The sequence below is a fragment of the Diceros bicornis genome, chromosome 4 (assembly GCF_020826845.1).
Source record: "Diceros bicornis minor isolate mBicDic1 chromosome 4, mDicBic1.mat.cur, whole genome shotgun sequence".
Lineage (NCBI taxonomy): Eukaryota > Metazoa > Chordata > Mammalia > Perissodactyla > Rhinocerotidae > Diceros > Diceros bicornis.
In genome coordinates this window covers 43,513,367-43,533,366 of record NC_080743.1, presented here as the reverse complement: position 1 = coordinate 43,533,366, position 20,000 = coordinate 43,513,367, and the positions used below count along the sequence as shown (strand labels likewise).

General features: G+C 50.7%; 1 protein-coding gene across 1 annotated transcript; it reads left to right on the top strand.

The window, feature by feature from the left end:
• Nucleotides 1-3,160: 3,160 nt before the first annotated feature.
• KCNA10 (potassium voltage-gated channel subfamily A member 10) lies at nucleotides 3,161-4,693 on the top strand. Its single transcript, XM_058537194.1, has one exon. It carries the CDS (start codon nucleotides 3,161-3,163, stop codon nucleotides 4,691-4,693), a length of 1,533 nt encoding a protein of 510 aa, XP_058393177.1.
• Nucleotides 4,694-20,000: the final 15,307 nt, after the last annotated feature.

Sequence of the window (20,000 nt, the reverse complement as noted above, 5' to 3'; positions counted from 1 at the left end):
ACACTGCTTGAACTTGGCACTGCCACACCACCTCCTATGCCCCGACCCTCATCAGCCGCCCTCCTCTCTGCACTTTGAGCTGGGCACTAGGTGATGCAAGTGGGGATCAACAGAGGTGAATTCTGTCCTCCAAGGCCATGCAGGGCAGAAGGAAAAACTGTAAGACACTGTCCTGCACTCTGAAAGCTTACAAGAGAGCTGAAAAGCCAAGGCTGACCTTGCGGAAGGTGGCGCTCCAAATTGAGCACCAACGTGAGTGATCTGGGCAGGGAGGCCAGGAGCTCAGGGGAGGCAGAGGGCTCTCCAAGCTGGACTGGTTGAACAGGCTCCTCAGACAAGGTGGGACCTCAGCACTCCCCAGATGGGCAGAGGAAGAGGAGAGAGAGGGGAGGGGAAAGTGTATGCCAGGCATGAGCGGAACAGGCAGGGAGGAACGGTGGCAGGACTAGGCAGAGCAGATCAGGATGGTGAGCCGAGACTTCTGCCTGGGGAAGTGGAGGCCACACAAAACGTGCTTCCTGCCCACGCATATGTTACATGGCATTTGTGCGTGGAGCAGCGAGGAGGAGAGCAGGGAGGGTATTTCTTTACATTTTTATAATAATTTACAATTTACAAAGTGCTCTCACTGTTGTCTCCTTCTTTAGTCCTCAGTATAATCTTTGAGGTGAGAATTACCTTTATTTTTCCCAATTTACAGATCAGAAAACCGAGGCTCATAAAATCCAGTGATTTGCTGTATACAACTCCAAAAATATACAACTCCTAAGTGGTAGAGCAGAACCTCAAGCCGGGTCTCTTGTCCCCAAGACCAGTTCTCTTTTCTCTATGTCTGTAATGATCAACATTTACTAATCTAAAAGTGGCACGTGGAGAAATCATACAGCACGCTTCTGTAGACCTCAGAATACACTGTTTCACCTTGATACTGTCCCCCCACCTCCTACACAACCTGACCCTCTCCAACCACACTCCTGTCTGTCACTTTGAGCTGGAGGTGGAAGCAACAAAGAGATCAGGAGGAGGGGAGAAGGAAATCACCTGGCTCCCAGGAAAGGAACTTAATTATTTGGCGAAGGAAGCTCTCCCTAATCCCTGCTTGCCTTCTGCCCCTGGCCTCCAGAGAAGGCTCCTAACAGGGCCCACTCCAGCCACTTGGAAGTGGTGTCCAAGCCCCTGCACCAGAGCCCCCGGATGGCACCCCTTCCTCTCAGCCTGGAGAAAGAGGGATGGGGTTCACACCAAGAAGGAGATAAGCAGGGAACAACCCCCAGGGCCATGACCCCAAAGGAGAAAGTGCTGCTCTGAAGTCACAAGGTGGGCACAGAGCTGGAGTCCTGGCCCTACATCTGCGAGGCAGCCCCTAAACCATCACATGGGTCACTGCAAAGGAACAGCTAACATTTCTCCAGGGCCTACCGTGTGCAGAGCCAGGATTCCAGCTCACGTCAACCGGCTCTCATCTCAGAGTTCTTAACCACTGCTCCATCCTGCCTTCCAACCAGTCCACTGCTCACCAAGCATCATAAGGCAGGCCGGCGCCTGACACGCTCTGTGGTGGGTACATCCTCCCCCATTCCACAGCTCAGGAAGATGCAGTTCAGTGAAATTAGGCAGCTCGCAAAGGCCACTCATTCCTAAGAGGTAGGGCAGGTGCTCAACCAGCCCTGGCCACCCAAACCTGAGCTCTTCACCCCACACCATGCACCTGAACTGAGAAAGGAGGTGTGGGACTGAAGGATCTCTGTGCTCCCACACTTCTGTGGCCCTGGCCTGCAGCTCCCCAAAGCCCTCAGCTTCCACGCAGGGGTCCCATGGTCTAGTAGGAAAGGCCCTCGGCCGGAAGGCAGGTTCAGGTCAGGGCTCTGTACCACTTGGTCCCTGTGACTCAGTTTCCCCATCTGTAAAATGGAAATAACATTTTCCAACCTCACACGATTATTGTCATTTAGTGAGATAAGCGAATGTGGAATCACTTTGAAAAGACTACAACACTGTACACAGCAGGATGTCCTTGTCATCTGTAAATGAAACAACTCCAAGTCTGTGCCCGCTACAGACTTCACCTCTCCCACCCTCACCCTCAGGCTGCCTGGCTTCAGTGTTAGTCAGCTGAAATGGAAGCTTGAGTGGACCTGAGGAAGGAATCTTACTCTCCGTGGCTATCCAAGCCCACTGGGCATGCTCTCCTTAACCGCCCCCTCAATACACGCAGACACAAACACACACGCGCGCGCGCAATTGCTTCCTTACTTCTCCCTTGCCTAAAATGATTTTTAAAAATGAAATCATTTCTCATAAACATCTTGGCCTTAGGGCAAAAAAATACCAATGGCTGTTGGCATCTAAAGTTCCTGTTACGTGGAGAAGGTGGCAAAAACAGTAGCTACAATTTAGTGATCTTTCCACCAGGCATTTTACATACGCTACCTCGTTTAATGTATGCACAAAACAACCCTAAGTGTTACCTACAGAGAAGGGGCTAAGGCACGGACAGTTACTGCTGGAGGAGACACTGATGGCTGCCCACAGAGCCTCTGTCTTCTTGTGCTTCCTTCCCAACAGAATCAACTGGGTTCATGTATCCACCCCCGCCCCACCACTTGGTCCAAGAGGTAGTGGTGGAGGTGATGAGAAATGGTTGAACTCTAGACACATTTTCAAAATATAACCAAAAGGATATGTGAGGGACTGGCTGTCAAGGGTGAGAGAAAGAAGGGAGTTAAGGATGAGACTGGGCATGGGAAAGTGTTAGGTAAACTAGAAGACTTCATCCAAACACAAAATTATACATTTTATTAAGAAACATTTACTTCCTCTTTCATTACGGCCTCTCTCTGCCGTCATGTATGGAGACACTCTTTGGCTGGAGAAAGTTTTCTCCTCTCAGCCAGGCTCCTTCTTTGCAATTGCTTCTAGTTATTAGTGTGTGCAGACTTGGGGTACAAATTGATTTCAATGGATGAATGTTGTCAAAACAACCGTGAGGTTCCTTCCCAAGCCAAAAATAAATTATTTTTTATTCCACTGGTATACCTTACCTCAATGATCAAGAGTCAGTGGTATCCTAGCTCCTGTATGATGACCTTCTTCCTCTCTACAGCTGGCAGCAGGCAGGGAAAACTAAGCGTCTTCATGCTGCTTCCCGGACTCCCTTAAGATGGATGCGTGTGGCTGGAAAGAAATGGAGGTTGCTCTGGTAAATTTTGATAATTCAGACGAAATCCAGGAAGAGCCAGACTATGCCACAGATTTTGACCCAACCAGCCCAAAAGGCCGGTCTGGAAGCAGCCCCTTCAACTGGAGGATCCTCATCAGCGACAGCACCAACCACGAGACAGCCTTCTCCAAGCTCCCTGGAGACTATGTCGATTCCCCAGGGCCTGAGCCAGTGGTCTTAAATGAAGGAAACCAGAGGGTGATCATCAACATTGCTGGGCTGAGGTTCGAGACCCAGCTCAGAACCCTCAATCAGTTCCCAGAGACCCTCCTGGGAGACCGGGAGAAAAGGATGCAGTTCTTTGACTCCATGAGAAATGAGTATTTCTTTGACAGGAACCGGCCCAGTTTTGATGGAATCCTGTATTATTACCAATCTGGTGGGAAAATCAGGCGCCCGGCCAATGTCCCTATCGACGTCTTTGCTGATGAGATCTCCTTCTATGAGCTGGGTAGCGAGGCCATGGACCAATTCCGGGAGGATGAAGGCTTCATCAAAGACCCTCAAACATTGCTCCCCACCAATGACTTCCACCGGCAGTTCTGGCTCCTCTTCGAGTACCCTGAGAGCTCCAGTGCTGCCCGTGGCGTGGCCGTGGTCTCTGTGTTGGTTGTGGTCATCTCCATCACCATTTTCTGCCTGGAGACACTACCTGAGTTCCGGGAAGATAGGGAGCTGAAGGTGGTAAGAGACCCCAGCCTCAATATGACCAAGACATTCCTCTCTCACACCATGTTCACTGACCCTTTCTTCATGGTGGAGTCCACCTGCATCGTATGGTTCACCTTTGAACTGGTACTCCGGTTTGTGGTCTGCCCCAGCAAGACTGACTTCTTCAGGAACATCATGAACATTATTGATATCATCTCCATCATCCCCTACTTTGCAACCCTCATCACAGAGCTTGTCCAGGAGACAGAGCCGAGCGCCCAGCAGAACATGTCCCTGGCCATCCTGAGGATTATCCGGCTGGTGCGGGTCTTCCGCATCTTCAAGCTCTCCCGCCACTCCAAGGGGCTGCAGATCCTGGGGCAGACACTGAAAGCTTCCATGCGGGAGTTGGGGCTGCTCATCTTCTTCCTCTTCATTGGAGTCATCCTCTTCTCCAGTGCAGTCTACTTTGCTGAGGTAGATGAGCCAGAGTCCCATTTCTCTAGCATTCCTGATGGCTTCTGGTGGGCAGTGGTCACCATGACAACTGTGGGCTATGGGGACATGTGCCCAACCACCCCAGGGGGGAAGATTGTGGGCACTCTGTGTGCCATTGCAGGGGTCCTCACCATTGCCCTCCCTGTGCCTGTCATTGTCTCCAACTTTAACTACTTCTACCATCGAGAGACTGAGAATGAGGAGAAGCAAAACATCCCGGGAGAAATTGACAAAATCCTCAACAGTGGGGGTTCACGAATGGGCAGCACAGACTCTCTTAGTAAGATCAGTGGTGGCTGCTCTGCAGAGAAGTCCAGGAAGTGATCCGTCCAGGGCTTCTTGGCTCCCCAAGTCTCCTCGTGTCTCTCGATCTCTCTCTCTCCCTCCCCTCTCCCTGCCTCTTGCTCTCTGCTTTTCCAAAGACGAAAATTTATCCTTTGTGACCAACAGGCCATCTTTGACTGCAAGCTGTTTTAATAAACCCATACTTCTGCTGTATTTTCTAAGCTGTTTCTTCTAAACCAACTATAGGAAGATTTCATTCTCCTTTCGTGCGATGGGGTAGTTCTGGTCCTTGCTACTCACCTGTGGGCCCCAAGACCAGCAGTATTGGTATCACCTGGGTGCAAGGAAATGCAGAATCTGGGCTCAGACTTACTGAATCAGAATCTGCAATTTAAAGGGGTCCCAGGTGACTCATTTTCACATTAAAGATGACCCTGACTTTAGTCTTTCTAAGAGGAAGCATATTAAAACGCCAGGGATTGCTGTGAGCAATGGGTAAGACCTCAGAGTTGTTTAATAACGCCTCACACTTGTGTAGCATTGCATAAATTTTCCAAAGCTCTTTCCCCTACATTATCTCACTGCATCTCAAAATAACCAATTGAACAGATTTGATTATTGTTTCCATGTTGCAGATGAACAAACTGAGGATGGTGACTTACCTAGGTCATCCAGGAACAGTGACACAGTCAATGCTGGAATCCAAATCTCCTACCTACCAGTCTAGAGCTCTTTCCATTAATGAAGGGGATGTGATGGATCTAAGGGGAGCGGGAGAGGAACTCGAGGGGTCTGTCTTTCAGAGGATCCAGGCAGCAAGGCTCTGGCCAGGAACACTCTTCCCTGGTCTCGTCGTCTCCACACAGCCTGGTAAGGCAGTGCCTGCCTGGTCCTCTTGCTCATCAGTCCCTTCCTTGGACCACAGACAATCAGAAACAGTCCCAGATGTTTTTCGCTTGGCCAGTCTCCATGAATTTATACAAAAACTGGGGATCCTGAGTGTGGGAAGAGTACACACCAGGGCTTTGGAGGACTGCTCCGGGGAAATGGACATGTCCACTTATCTCGAGGTTTAGCTCCCATGGAGTCATCAGGAATTGACCAGCAGCCTGTGGGGCAGCTGGGGTGAGACAGCAGGTCCCTAAGTCATGTGGCCAGAGGGCAGGCCTACCCAAGGAACTGCTCTCTTGGGAAAGGATCCCTCTCAGCCCGCCAAGCTCCCAGGATGAGGGAATGGAGCTGAGAATCCCCAAAAGGCAGGAAAGAAAGTTTCCACTCTGTCCCTCCCCATTTATTCCCTCAAGTAAGGAGACCCTGTGCCTTCCTCAGGCCCAAAAGCCAACATCTGGCCACACCTCAAAGGCGAGTCAACACTGGAAAAATGCCCGTGTGCTGCAGGTCACTCACAGCTCCACTCCACACAACCCAAACCACACAACCCAAACCACACAACCCACAATGCACAACCCTGGAACACACACACAACTCATCAAGACACAATGCTGCAGCCACAGGTACCACCACACAACTTCCCTTTCATGACAGCCTAACAAATGAACTGGTGTGAGAGAAAGCTGCCTCTCTTCTTTCCTTTTGTCCTTAGTCTGTGCTCTAAGAATCTGGACTTAGTCATCTTGAAGTCCCCCTCCCGCTCTAACAATCTCAATCTCCTTCTTGCACTTTAACCCCAAGCTCCAATTCAGCACTGAGTCGGGCAGAGACCTAGCCTGGGCTTTACACAGATATTACTGCCCTTAAACCTGGGCAACCAAGCCAGGCCCGGGCCTGAGCCTCAGGGCTCTGGGATTTGGAGTGTCTTGTTCACAATTTTCTAAGAATTTCCCTTCCAATTTCTCCCCTTCTGGGTACTCTCCAGTTCTGTACCCTCCCATCATGCCCAAGCAAGTGGGGTTGACCAGATGTCCCGAAGACTCCTAGACTCATATATATGGGATCATGCTGAAAGTCTGCACCACTCCAGTTCCAGAATGGAGAACTGGGGAGCAGTTTGCTCCCACTGGCTGGTATGGCATTTTTTTACAGGATCACACAAGCTTAGATGCCAGAATGGTGATGGCACTCTGATTTAGGGTGATGCAAATTTTTATATACACAGAGACTTTGCAAAAAGTATTTGCCCAGGATCGCAAGTGTCTTTGACAAAAGAGTCCACCTGTCCACATTCTGCCCTCTGGGAGCCATGTCATCATAATCCTTTACGCCAAAACCTCTCCCCACAGATAGACCCTTGGCCCCTCACATCAGCCCTCTGAAGTAGATATTATTAACCCCATTTTGCTATGTAAGGAAACTGGTTCAGAGAAGTTCAAGGGCTCATAGCCAGGAAGCAGTAGAGAAGGATTTGAATCTAGGCCTCTTTGATGCCAAAATGTATCCCACATGCAGTCTGCCCAGAGCTTCCTAACCAGGAGAACAGCCTCTTCTGGGGCAGGGAAGTGGGGCTGTGGCCACATAGACAAGCTTGGCACATTTCTGGGAACAGGGAGGCTAGTTCTCCTAAGACCCCTGCTTGCTCATTCTCTCTGACTCTATGTTCAGTGGCAGGACCAAACACTGGCCTTGGACATTCACAGGCTGCAAACAGAGTGGGATAATAAGACCCTAGGGCAGGCTGCCCAGTGCCCCAGAGCCTGCAGCCCCAGCCTTTCTCTTCCTGGGGTCCTGTCAGGAAGACTATAGGCAGAGCAGGGCAGAAGGGAACCACTCTTCTTCTTTAGCTAGTCCAGTTACTCCCACAGGGTTGGAAGGCCTGGTCATAACCTTCTGATGCCCAGGAAGCAGGCCCAGGCCTTCAGGCTGGTGCCAGGGAGTGGGGCTGCAGAAGCAAGCCCTCCACTCGCCATGCCACTGCAGCCAATGGGGCTGGTGTCACAGTCCCTGTGTGCCAGCAATGAGTCATCTATTTCTTCCCCAGCAACCCAGGGAGATGGGGTACAGGGGCCCCTCCCACTGCCCATCTGCCCAGCCTCCCGTTTGCAATGTTATCTGTTGTCTATAGAGGAGTACTCAAGGTGACCCACAGACGGGAAGACAGAACAGGGCTGTCCAGGGGTCAAGTGAGAAACACAGATGAAAGATATTCCCACTACCGTCAAGGAGGGAAGGACCTGTTCAGCAGCCAGGCTCAGAGAACCCTGCCTTTAGGAGAGCACAGCAAGGCCAGAGGCTTCATTCAGCAAGTTACCATTTACTGAGCTCCTACTGTGTGGCAGACACTTTATAGCCACTGAATAAGGACACAGAAAGACCAAAGGGGTCCCTTTAAATTTTCACAGTAAAAATATGCACATAATGTAAGAGAAACAGCAAAAACATTTCAGAGGGTGCTACAATTTGCAGAAGGCTTCCAAATCTTGTGTTTTCTTTTCCACCGTATCATGCTGGCTATCTTTGCAAAGAACTGTGCAAGTCAGGACTAACAGTTGTGTCTATTCACAATTCTTTTTAAAAAGTGCCTTATAAATCAGAAACCACAAAACGTTTCAAAAACTTAAGGGGTTTTGAGTGGAAAGCTCTCTAGACTTGGAATCAAAAGACCTGGCTGAGTTTTACTAATTTTATGACTTTGGCCTGAGTGAACTTCAGTCTCCTTATGTGGAAAATGGAGATAAAAAATACCTACCTCATAGCAAGTGTGACAATATTTTCTCCCCCACTACCCCTTGCACCCCCCCAATGCAGGGAACAGGCCCTAAGTCCTTCCAGTTGCCCTCCTTCACCCAACCTGCGGGCTCCTCAGGACCTCCACAGGCTGCCAAAGTGGCTGCTTATGACCTGCCCTCTCTTAGAGAAAGGTCCCTTGTGACTTCTTGCTTCTCTGATTCTTATACTTGTACTCACCCTCTTTGAGCTTACTTCCATATCTTAAAAATGGACTGAATTACACCTGCCTCATCAGGCTGTTGGGAGGAATCAATGATGGAGTGTTATTAAAAGTATTTTATGGCTGTAAAGCACTACACAAATGAAAGGAATTATTACCCTTTAAAAGCTGTCATTTTGGACCAATGAACACTGCCCAAGTAAGTGTGGAACTTGCCTTTGTAATCCAAGTCAGATCACGACCCTAAGCAGAAGGCAACTGATTTCAAAGACAGCCTAAAAACAGAACTAGCTGATGTGGGGCAGAGAAAGGAGTAGGCGTGGGATAACACCGTGTTCAATAAACAACTGCACCCTCGGATGCTTTACACACGTGTTGTTCTGTTTCATCTAAAATAACCACCACAAGGGAGGTATTATCTCCATTTTACAGATAAGGAAACTGAAACTTCAAAAAGTTAAGCAACCTCTCCCTGTGCCATACCGTAGGGGAATCATCGTAGGCACCCCAAAGGAAGGGAGCGCAAAATCAGGGTGGTCAGACATAGATGGTACTCCACTCGTCCTACCCCTCCATGCCAACTTCTTGCCCAGAGACCCAAGCCCTACGTCTGTCACCCTCAATCCTCCCTCACCCACATGCAAACAAAAGGGGCCCATCGCATGGGCCAGCATCATTCCCTGTGGTTCTGGGACATCAGAGAGGCCGAGGTTGGAGCCACCCCTTGCTGCATCAGCCTCTCCCGGTCCACATCAGTGCACAGGCCACTCAGAGGAGCTCAGCCACTCGTCGAGAAGGGAGGCTCTGCAGGACCTCCGGGGCAACCTCCCGCGCACGGGCTTTCCCCTACAGTGTGGCCTGGAGCGACTGCCGCCCAAGACACTGCTCACACACGAGGCTCCCCTGCCCTGCTCTCTCAGCATGGTCAACAGCTCGTCTCCTGAGGGCCCTGCGCAGCCCTCACTCCGCGCTGGACGTAGTCCCTTCCCCACGACCTGCTCAGGCACTCCCCGAGGATGCGTGAGCTGGTGCAGGAACGCACTGGGCAGGACGCTTTTGGGTGCAGGCGGCAGAAACCCAACTTCAACTGAAACAAAAGAGAGGACTTGGTCGGCTCATACGATTGAGAAATGCAGGAAGAGAGCGGTTGTAGGCCCGCTGAGCCTGGGGACTCAAACACCTTCAGAACTCTCGTCACCTCTGTCCATCGCCCTTCTCGCTTGCCTCTGCTGGACGGCCTTTGTGCCCCTGAGGCAGGCCTTCTCAGCACAGCAGCCCCAGGTCACAGCCTTGTCACCATCTAACCAAAAATAAATAAATAAACACATATACATATATATACACGTATATAATCACCTTTGTAACTAGTTATGATCTATAATTTCTCTCAAAAAGGTTTGATCCAAAGGTAGGTATTTTTGTCTGTCTGGTTCACTGCTATATTCCCAGGGCCTGTCACAGCACATAACAGGTGCTCTATAAATATCTGTTGAATTCATGAATTGTTCTTTCAAGCTTTCCTCCCAGTTACTCTAGAAACACCAAGCTAAGCGACTCCACAGGCCTGGCGAGATTTCTCTCTCACCCATCCCCACTCTCCGCCAAACCCTAGATCAGAGCCAGATCCCTCAATGAGGAGCATGACTGCAGCTGAGCCTTGAAGGCGTTATGGGTGTAGGCTCTTGGGCCTGAGGGGCAGCCTGGGGAGGGGCAGAGGGGAGGCCTGGCCTAGAGCATGCTCTCAGCCTTCCAGAGAAATCTCCCTGCCCCTCCTCCCCTGGGGCTGCTCTGCCTGGAGGACAGGATCACAGGAGGACAAGGACAGCAGGACCCACCCCGCCAACCCTTAAACTGAAACCCCTGCTCAAAAGGTCCCTCAGGAGGCCGGGTCTCGGACCCCTTCACAAGCTTTCCAGTGCAACACCTGAGCCTTCAAAAGGCCGCCTTCTCAAGCGTCCTGGAAGTCCCGCCTCCAGGTGAGTTTGGACCACACCCCTCACAGCCTGACTCTGCCCAGACCTCCGCAGTCACGTGCACCTCTGCAGGACCCTCCGCCACACCAGCTACTGGGGAAGGAGTGCAGCCCCTCCCAGCGACGAGGCATCGCCCCAGCCCTCTCCGCAAGCCCATCCTTGACCCCCTCCCTCCTTATTAGGTCCTGGGGATGGGGAAGGGAAGGAGACACTCAAGGTGCCCCTGTCCCACTCAGCAGCTGACTGCAGCCTCCTGAAAAGTGAAATGCAGTCCCCCCATGGAGGGGAGCGCTCGAAAGACCCTTTGAAGTGAGAGGAAGAAAGCCACCCTGGTCTCCCCAGAGACCACTGTGTCTGCACAGCGGCACTTCCTAGAGACAGGAGAACGTTTGCCCTCAAACGCAGGGATGAAAAGGAACCGGGGGTGTCAGGGAGCCGGGGAGATGGGTAAAAGGAAGATCAGATAAACTTTTGTTATTGCCTCTCAGGGGAGGCGGAGGTAAAAGGCTGCCTGCGAAATGTCACCCGATAATGAATGCTGTTTCGCTCCCATGGCTGAGGCGTCAGTCAGACGCACGCACTCGGAGAGAGAGACAGCCATCTTCATTAGGAATTCTGGATGACTCTTCTGAACCCGAGGACCCATGGCTGAGCCCTCTCCTTCCCACTCCCACCCTGTTGTTCTACTGTTAACAGAAATAATAAATATAACAGGAAAAATAAATATAACAGAAATAACAAATAATACCAAGCTCCCAAGGTTGTGATGAGAATTAAATAAGATAATATATGAAACTCCTTAACAGAAGGTAAAACACGCTACACAAAGTAAAGTGGAGACAGACAAAACCTAGGATGAAAACTCACCTGCAGGCTGTAAACCCTTCAAGGGCCATGGCTATGCCCTTTTAATGTTATAACCCAGCAGGGGGTCTGGTGCATAATAGATGTTCAAGAAATGAAGGAAGGAAGTAGGAAGAGAAAGAGAGGGGGTCAATCCAAGGCAGAACCAAGCCCAGAGGAGGGCCTAGTCAGAGGCCCCTCGACTTCCCCCACTCCCCAAAATGATAATAATTGTGACCCAGTTACCTGCAGAGTTTGGAATGAAGTAATTTTCTGTGCAGGCTCTATTTCTCTATTTCTTCTGAGATTCTGAGCGGGAGAAGATAACGAATCCTCCCTGTGTGCCCGAATAACTTTCTTAAGGGTGTACCAGACAGCGCGCTCATTCTTTCCTCAAACATTCCCCAAGTTCCTGGTACAGGCCAGATGCCAAAATGGGCTCTGGGGTTACAGAGCCAACCAAGAGGGGTGTCTGCCCTCGGGGAGTGGAAATGGCTTTCTCAGAAGTGCCAAAACCCACACCCTCCCTGCGGTGGGCCTGAGGCCTGTGCCTCCTGAAAAACCATGCGATTTCCTGAGCTCTCCCTGCAAATTAATAGTAAGACAGTCCTCCCACTCCCTGGCTCATTCAAACTGGAGGGAAACCGGCCCGTGTGAGCCCGCCTCTAACCAGCCCTGAGACAGAGCCCACGGAGTGAGGGAGTAGTCAGAGCACAGTGTTCTGCTCTACTGGAGGGCATGTCACACTGGGAAAGAATCTGAAGCCCAGGAGGGAAGTCCCACCAGCACTGACACGGATTCTAGTCCTGAAGGGAGCTCTTGCAGGAGAGAGCAAAGGAAGAAAGATGTTCCCTTCTGGTCCTGAGGAATAAAGTAGACCAAGATACTTGCCTTTGGGTGGAGAAAGGGAAAACAGGGTTAGGCATTTCCCAAGAGAGACTCGGTCTGGGCTCGTCTTGGAGAGAGTGAGGACCTTGCTGAGGGGGTAGAGAAAGGGGCAGGGCCTGCGGCTGTCTCTCTTCTTTGGGGTAACTGAGAGGCACAGACATTGGGGGCTGACGGCCTGAAGTCAAGCATGTTGAAAACAGAAGGCGCTTTTAAAAAGCTTAGATAAGTGAGTAGAAAGAGCAAAGAGAGCCACCCCCATGGCTTAGCGGTTAAGTGCGCGCGCTCCGCTGCTGGCGGCCCGGGTTCGGATCCCGGGCACGCACCGACACACCGCTTCTCTGGCCATGCTGAGGCCGCGTCCCACATACAGCAGCTAGAAGGATGTGCAACTATGATATACAACTATCTACTGGCGCTTTGGGGGGAAAAATAAATAAATAAAGTTACAAAAAAAAAAGAGCAAAGAGCTACAACCTTCTTTTTGAAGCTGGATGAGGGGGAAAAAGCGAGGGAAAAGCCTAGGACAAAGAATAGTTACTTGGAGAGGAAAGAGGTGTTCAGATGTCTTGAGGTTTGTTATCATTTTCTCAAAAACATCATCTGTAAGTGAAATGCTCAAGGTCAACTGTTTTAATGACAGATGGGTGCTTTTTTTAATTTAAACAGGCTGGGAGCACTTTACCTGCTATGGCAGTACAAGCGGAAATTGCCATGTGGAATCTGGAAAGTCAGTTTGTGGAGGGAGCCCGGTTTTTACATCCCTTCCATTAGGAGTCCAGGTTCAAATCCCAGCTCTGCTGTGTGACTGTTACCAAGTTACTCAAACTCTCAGAGACTCAATCCTTTCAACAGTAAATTGGGGTTCATTGTGCATATCTATTAGACAAGTCGAGAGAATTAAATGAGACGTCAACTATAAAGCCCATTTCGTAGAACTGGCACTAAGTAAATAGCAGATTTCTCCCCAAATATGAGATCCCAAAAAAAGGTTCAAAACATAAGCAGGGTCCCTGTTGCCGCTTGGTAGCAGCACACTTGAACTCAGGGTGGGGCAGTACTAGGGACACTTCTGAGCAGGCCACTGGCTTCAGCCACTGTGGGCCCCTTAGGACGGTATCGTATTTTCCCACAAAGGAGAACGTCTCCCTCCACGCTCCCCTATGACACTTCGCTGTGTTCTCAGGACTTCCTCCTATGTCAGGAATAACACAGTAGTGCAGTCATGCGCTGCATAACGACGTGTCAGTCAACAGCAGACCACATGTTCAACGGTGGTCGCACAAGATCAGGACCATACAGCCTGGGTGTGTAGTAGGCTGCACCATCTAGGTTTGTGTAAGTTCACTCTACAATGTTCGCACAACAACGAAATCGCCACAGGACATGTTTCTCAGAACATATCCCAGTCGTTAAGCAACACACAACTGTAATTAATGCTGTGGGGTTTATAAAATGATTCCACGTGCATTGTGATCTCATTTGAACCTCACAATAACCCTTCGAGATATTCGGGAAGGTTTTGGTATTTGCCCCACTTTAGAGTCTGTAAAACCGAGATTCTGAACAGTCCGATGACTTGCCGCAGGTCTCGCCATCTTGTGTTGGGTGGAGCAGGGCCCTGGGCCTGCAGCCTCTCCCTGACACCACAGCCGCCTCCCCTGAGCAGGGTCTGGCCAACACAGCTCACCAGAAATGGAGCATTTGCTCTGAGACAAAGTGGGGGCCGGTTAGGAGAAGGGGCCACTCCCTTCTACCCCAAGGGGTGTCAGCCTTTCCTGAGGGTCAAACGCTTGCTCTGTATCTTCTGGTGAGTATTACTGTTCTGGTTTGCTAGGGCGGCCCTAACAGAGTGCCACAAACTGGGTGGCTTAAACAACAGAAGCTTATCGTCTCACTGTTCTAGACGTCCAAGATCAGGGTGCCGGCAGGGTTGGTTCCTTGGCTTATAGATGGCCATCTTTTCCCTACATCTCTTCACGTCGTCTTCCCTCAATGTGTGTCTGTCCCTATCCAGATTTCCCCTTTGTATAAGGACACCAGTCATATTAAATTAGGGCCCATCTAATGACCTCATTTTTACTTGATTACCTCTGTAAAGACCCGTTGTACAAATAAGGTCACATTCTGAGATACTCCATCATATCTTTTTGGGGGGACACAATTCAACCCATAACAATTGTCGGTTCCACCTTACAAATGAGGAAGCTGGTTCAAAGAGGTTAAGTCATGTGTCCAAAGTCACACAGCTAGGAAAAGCAGCAGCCACTAGCCCCGACTCCAGAGCCTGTGTGGGCACCCACAACACCACGTTCTCTGGCTCAGTGGTTAGGCTGCCACGGAGCCCACCACCTGCCATGGGCACCGAGGGCACCCCACTGCAGAGCTGCCCCCTGTGACTGTGTCAGGGATTAGAGTGAGGAGTGGGAGAAAGGGTCCCAGGCAGCCACCTTGACCTTCCCCTCCCTCCCTGCTGCTGCCTCCTCAGGCTGTGGGGAGTGAACAAGAGGGGGAAGAAGTGACAGGTGAGGAGATGGAGGGAAGGAGAGGAGGGAGAGGTAGCCAGCCCGATGGGTGCTGGGGATGCCTGGCAAGTCCCCAGAGTGGGGGGCCTAACCCCCTCCCCGGGTCCTCAAGCCTGGTTTCTTTGCAATCAGCAGAGTGCCTGAGTAGGTTCTGGAAACAGCTCCCACTAGTGACTTGTAAAATGGAGTTGTTTTTACTAAACTGCTTGAGTCATGTTTTGGAGTTTCTTAATAGCCTGGTTCCTGCCTAGCACTCCCAAAAAAAGGACTTCTGAAGTCAAGAATTAACTCCCTGCAACACACACACACACACACACACACACACACACACCACTGACCTGACTATGCTGCAAACACAGTATCCCTGAGCCCTTTCCCAGGGAATGAGGAGCATTTGGGGCTGGGGGAAGGGAAGGAGGAGGGAGGGAAGAACACTGTGGAGGCCAGGACAGAGCAGAGAGGCAAATGGGGCAGCCTAGCATAAACAGTGCTTTCCAGCACCCTCTGCTCTCCCTCTGCTGCTACAACAGGGGAACCAGGTTCTGCTGACCTCCCACTCTCCTCACAACCACACCCTTTATTTCTGCCCCACTCCCCCAGGAGACGAAACTCCCCCACATAGTCTGCAGGAGGGGTTGCTTTCCTCTTGGGCTTCACCTCATTCCTTTGTTAGGATTGTGTTCCATTTGCCCAGGAAGTGTGGGGAGACCCATGCTCCATGCTGGCACAGCCCAATAGGGCAGTCATCCAGGAGCCAAGGGGATTTGCTGCTGATCAGCTGTGTGACTTAGGCCCATCACTCACCCTCTCTAGGTCTAGCTTTACCTTCTGTCAGTCCAGGCCCTTAAAAATGTGGGAAGTAGGTGTTGCATTTCCCAAACCACTTATCTTTGTACCCCTCCCACCATTGGTAGGACCCCTCTCCCCACTTCACAAATGCAGAGGCTTCCCCCTCTTTTGATTCTGAGCCTTCCTCTCCCCCCGCTGAGCCGAGAAAGTCATCTGAGCGCAGGCAGAGCCCATGGAGACAGGAGCCTGCGCCTGTTCCTGGGCTGCACTCCATCCCCAGAGCAGGCCTCCCTGGGAAAAGCTACCTTTGCCATTCTGATGGGCTGTCTGTCTGTCTCTTTCTCTGTGTTTGTGTGTGTGTGTGTGTCTCTCTCTCTCTCTTACCCTCTCCCCAGTGCCTCTGCCTTGTGTTCAGCCTATTGCTTTGCAGGGGGGAAGGGTCAGGGAGGGGGGTGTAGGGATGACGTATTTGATAAATAGGTCCGTCTCCAGAAAGGGCTTAGCTGGAACCGAGGAGTGGGATGACCAGCCTCTGAGACTGGAAATATCTTTCTATGTTGCATCTTGTTTAAATTTCAAATGGATTATTGACTCCTCAGAGCACTGGACTGCTTTGGATTCCAAGTCCAGAACCAGCTGGCAGCCTGGAGCGACACCCATACTCCAGAAGGTCCCATTAAGGACATCAGACCCCTCTGCCTAAGGGATCCTGAACCTGACAACACACCCATCAACTCCTCCGCCTGTTGAAAAGAAGAACTGTTGACATTGTGGGAAGTCCTCATATCTAATTTGCCACCAGAGGCTTCATGACCTTACACAAGTATTTTAATTTCTCTGGGCCTCAGTTTCGCCGTTTGTTAACAGCAATAATAAATAATATCAAGATCCCAAGTTTACTGCCAGAATTCAATAAGACAATACATGAAATTCCTTAGTAAACAGTGAAAGGTGCTGTACAAAGTAGGATGGAGGTGGGCAGCGAAAGACTCATGCTCAGCCGACAACATGTGAGGGACAGATAAAGTCTGGGATGAAAACTCACCTGCAGGTTGAAAACCCTTCAAGAGCCACGCCTGTGTCCTTTTCATGTATAATCCCAGCCCAGTGTCTGGTGCATGAGATGCTCAACAAATGAAGGAAGGAAAGGGTAAGAGAAAGAAGAAGAGATGATGCAAAGATCAGATCATGTCCCTTGAAAAATAAGATAACTCACATTTATTGCATGCCATGCACTATTCTAAGATAGTCAATGTAAATAAACTAACTTAAGGCTCACAACACCGTATGAGGTAGGATCTGTTATGAGCCCCACCTTATAGGTGAGGCAATGCAATCACACAGCAGTGAAATAATTTGCCCTAGATGCTAGAGCTAGAAAGTGGCCGAGCTGAGATTCGAACCCAGGGGCTTGGCTGCAGATCTCGATGCTTCTCCTCTGCCCCAAGCCACCTCTATTCACAGTGTGTCTCAGGAGAGCCAGGATGATTGAGCCCAGGGGCAGGTAGAGGCCATGGAGTCCCCTCCTTCCTACTCCACCCCACCTCCCATATACCACAGGTCCCACGCTAGCCTGGCCACTCTGTTCTGTGTCACCGTTACTAGGAAGCTGTGTGAAGATGCACCCTCCCTCCAGTCTTGCCTAGTGCTAACCCCATCCAGAAAATAGGAGCCAAATCTATTGAACTTTTTCTCCTCTGTGGTCAGCTCGGTGTCACACACTTGAAAACACTTTGCACCACCTCTGTTCCTCCTCCATGAAATAACTTCACCTTATTTCTGCCTTTGGAAATCCTACCCCTCCCTCAAGACACTCCAAACACCCTTCCCTCCATGAAGCTTGCTCCAATCTCACCCTCCCCATGCCTGACCCCTCCACTGTGAGCTCCTGGAGGCTGAGGTCTTGCCTAGCTCATCTCCATTGCCTCAGAAGCCCAATACTATGTGCCTGGCACAGAGTCGAGGCTCAGCTGTATTTACTAAACTAAAAGTGTAATGATACTGCAATTTTTTAGTACTGAATGACACTTTACAGTGTGCACTAGCTACCTGTTGCCACATAACAAGTTATCCCAAAACTTAGCAGCTTAAAACAACATGCATTTATTACCTCACAGTTTCTGCGGGTCAGGAGTCCAGGCACCACTTAGCTGGCCTGCTGGCTCAGGGTCTCAAATGAGGCTGCAATCAAGGTGTGAGCGGTGCTGCAGGCACCTTAAGGCTCAACCAGGGTGGGTCCACTTCCAACCTCACTCGCGTGGTTGTAGGGGATTCGGTTTCTCTGGGGCTGTTGGACTGACTGAGACGGTTCCTCTCTGGCTGTTGGCCGGAGGTCGCCCTCAGTTCCTTGCCACAGGAACCTCTTCACCGGGGGGCTCACAACATGGGGGCTTGCTCCCTCAGAGTGAGCGAGTGAGAGGGCACGAGAGAGGGCAGGCAGGACGGAGTCCACAGTCTTTGCAAACCAACCTCAGAAGTGACACCCCATCGCTTTTGGATATTCTATTTGTTATGAGCCATTTACTAAATCCAGCCCATGCTCAAGAGGCGGGATTACACAGGGCGGAAATACCAGGAGGCAGGGATTATTGGAGGCCATTTTGGAAAGATGTCAACCACACAGGGTAAAGCATTTCATAGGATTTTATCTCATTTGCCCAAGTGGAGCTGGGGCAGGGGAGGGGATGGTCAGAATGAGAGGGGCACGTGGGAAGAGAGCTGTGAACCTCTTCATCACATGAAAATATCACTGGCACCGGTCAGATTGGTGCAGTGAGGCCCCAGGTTCTTGGTCCAAAGACACAAAAGAATTTGAGAGTGGACACATAGCGAAAGTTTTAACAGAGGAGGATTTATTAGCAAAGTGAAAGTACACCCTCAAGGGAAGGGGTGGGCAGGCCCAAGGTGAGCAACTGCCCTGAAGTTGTGGTGGTTGGTGGCTTTGGAATGTGGGGTCCTGGGGGCAGGTGAGGGTCTTGGAATGTGGACCAATCAGGCAATCAGGGCATTGTCTCCACCCCCACATCGGGAGGGGGAGATTTTTCCTTACATAGACATCTCCAGAACTGTCATGGCGGTGATCCCTCGACCGGGGATGGGGGTGGGGGGTCAAAACTGCAATGCAAATGAGGGTATAATGAGGCTTGGGGCTACTCCCTGTCAGGGTCGGGGGGGGGGGGGGGGGGGGGGGAGTGCTGCACATGCAAAGAGAAGCTGCCCAGTAATTAGGATTAGGAGGCTGCACCTGGTGGGGTGACCTTGCTCCCAGCTCATATCTAGCTTCCTGCCTATCTCAAAAACATCAGGTCTCCCACATCAAGTCAACTCCTGGACCACTCAGCAGGGTTTCCTGTCGCCAAGGTACAGGCTATCCACCGGTACAACTGTCATCCTGGTCCCCAAATTCCCAAGTGGTGGATTCTTCCCAGCATGCTCACATTCCTTTAATAATTATCACATTCCTGCATAGCCTTTCCCCATTTCCCTTCGTACAAAGCACTTTCACATTCATTATCTCATGTACTCCTTATTACCGTCCTCTGGGGCGGGGGTGGGGGGGGTGGCATTTGGCGGTGGGGGGCGGGGCATGGAATTCTTGTGTGTTCCCATTTTACAGTTGAGGAGACTAAGGCCCAGGAAAGTCAAGATCGCATGGCCTAATGAACGACAGGGCTGGAGTTGAACCCAGTCTGATGTCCTCAAATTTATCTAAACTTTTAAAAACTTGTTTCTATACTTAGACAGCACCACCTCCAAGTGAAAGAAGTCCCATACAATTACAGGCTACAGTGAGAATGAAACATTTCTATTTATTTCTCTAACACTTAGTGTCAAGGCAGTGCTGCCTTCCCCATACTCTTGGCTTTGGTGATCAGATGCTCCCTGCCCACTTGGAATCAAGTCCACTCCTCAGATGGGCTCAGGTGCCAGTCCCGGGACCCCAGGAGAATGTCCTGGCATGGGCAGTTCCAGGTTTGGGAGGTGGTTCCTTCCTTCCCTTTTCCCCCCAGTGGTGCCTTGGCCCCGATGCAGACATCTATAAGCCAAATAGTCTCTCTGCCTTTATAGAAACAATTTTCAGTAAAGAAACAGTGAAGCTGGGTGAGCAGGGCGTGGGATTTGGGAGGGTGAGGGGCCGGCTGTGCTGTCTTAGCCTTAGTCCTTGGCTCTCTGAGTTTTTGTGAGGAGATCATCCTGTTACAGTTTGGGGGGGAGGGGGTACCAATATTGGGGGTACTGGATGGTATTCTAATGAACTTGTCCTGCAGCAGCCGAAGAGAAAGCTCGCCCCCTGAGGAAGAGGGCAAGGTGTGCTCTGAAGGAAGTAGATTCTTAGCATCACTCATCCAAGAAGGAGAGTCTTGGGCAGGTGGTGAGGGAGCCCCCACCTCAACTAGAACCTCCCTCTCTCGGATCTAGACCTCAAGGAGGGAAACCATCTGAATATGAGCTTCAGGGCAGAGGGCCATAAGATGATATGGGAGGCA

Bases quoted from the DNA above. Each gene is read 5' to 3' on its own strand.
- KCNA10 (XM_058537194.1), top strand. From the start codon at position 3,161: ATGGATGCGTGTGGCTGGAAAGAAATGGAGGTTGCTCTGGTAAATTTT.